At 53.9% G+C, this 1,379-nt stretch overlaps 1 protein-coding gene across 1 annotated transcript in view; it reads left to right on the plus strand.

Annotated features, from left to right (window-relative positions):
• The window catches only part of LOC102241812 (protocadherin alpha-4), a 3,226-nt gene that overhangs the window by 304 nt on the left and 1,543 nt on the right, over nucleotides 1-1,379 (plus strand). The window contains exon 1 of the mRNA XM_014529004.1: nucleotides 1-1,374. This exon is cut by the window's left edge and continues 304 nt beyond it. Coding sequence (XP_014384490.1) covers nucleotides 1-1,374 — 1,374 coding nt within the window. The remainder of the gene's footprint in view (nucleotides 1,375-1,379) is intronic.

A 1,379-nucleotide genomic window follows, 5' to 3' on the forward strand; every position in this document is an offset into this window, starting at 1 on the left:
ATCCACCTGGAGGTGGTGGTGGAGAGGCCGCTGCAGGTTTTCCATGTGGAGGTGGAGGTGAAGGACATTAACGACAACCCTCCCGTGTTCCAGAGAACGCAAAAGAATCTGTATATCGCGGAATCCAGGCCGCTTGACTCCCGGTTTCCACTAGAGGGCGCCTCGGATGCAGATATCGGGGAGAACGCTCTGCTGACTTACAGACTGAGCTCCAATGAGTATTTCTCGCTGGAAAAACCTTCCAAAGGCGAACAGGTAAAACGTCTTGGACTTGTATTAAGGAAACTTTTAGACAGGGAAGAAGCTCCAGAGATTTTCTTAGTGCTCACGGCCACTGATGGTGGCAAACCTGAGCTGACGGGCACCATTCAGTTACACGTCACAGTGCTGGACGCCAATGACAACGCCCCAGCTTTCGACAGAACACTCTATGTAGTGAAATTACCAGAAAATGTTCTCAATGGAACGTTGGTAATTAAACTTAATGCTTCAGATTTAGACGAAGGCTTGAATGGAGATATTATTTATTCATTATCAACTGATATTTTACCAAATGTGAAATCCAAGTTCCACATAGATTCAGTTACTGGAGAAATTATGGTAAAGGGACATATCGATTTTGAAGAAAGCAAATCCTATGAGATTCTTGTAGAGGGCATTGATAAAGGACAGCCTCCACTCTCTGGCCATTGTACAGTTATGGTGGAAGTGGAAGACACCAATGATAATGTCCCAGTAATGGAGTTCAAGTCCCTGTCACTCCCAATCAGAGAAGACGCTTCACTGGGCACCGTCATAGCCCTGATAAGGGTGTCTGACCTGGACTCTGGTGTCAATGGGCAAGTGACCTGCACCCTGTCGCCACACGTTCCCTTCAAGCTGGTGTCCACATTCAAGAATTACTATTCACTGGTGCTGGACAGCGCCCTGGACCGCGAGAGTGTGTCCGTCTATGAGCTGGTGGTGACAGCGCGGGACGGGGGCTCGCCTTCGCTGTCGTCTACCGCCAGCGTGTCCGTGGAGGTGGCCGACGTGAACGACAACGCGCCAGTGTTCGCGCAGCCCGAGTACACGGTGTTCGTGAAGGAGAACAACCCGCCCGGCTGCCACATCTTCACGGTGTCGGCGCGGGACTTGGACGCGCAGGAGAACGCGCTGGTGTCCTACTCGCTGGTGGAGCGGCGGGTGGGCGAGCGCGCGCTGTCGAGCTACGTGTCGGTGCACGCGGAGAGCGGCCAGGTGTACGCGCTGCAGCCTCTGGACCACGAGGAGCTGGAGCTGCTGCAGTTCCAGGTGAGCGCGCGCGACGCGGGCGTGCCTCCTCTGGGCAGCAACGTGACGCTGCAGGTGTTCGTGCTGGACGAGAACGACAATGCGCC

Source organism: Myotis brandtii, unplaced genomic scaffold (genome assembly GCF_000412655.1).
Source record: "Myotis brandtii unplaced genomic scaffold, ASM41265v1 scaffold668, whole genome shotgun sequence".
In the NCBI taxonomy this organism is placed as follows: domain Eukaryota; kingdom Metazoa; phylum Chordata; class Mammalia; order Chiroptera; family Vespertilionidae; genus Myotis; species Myotis brandtii.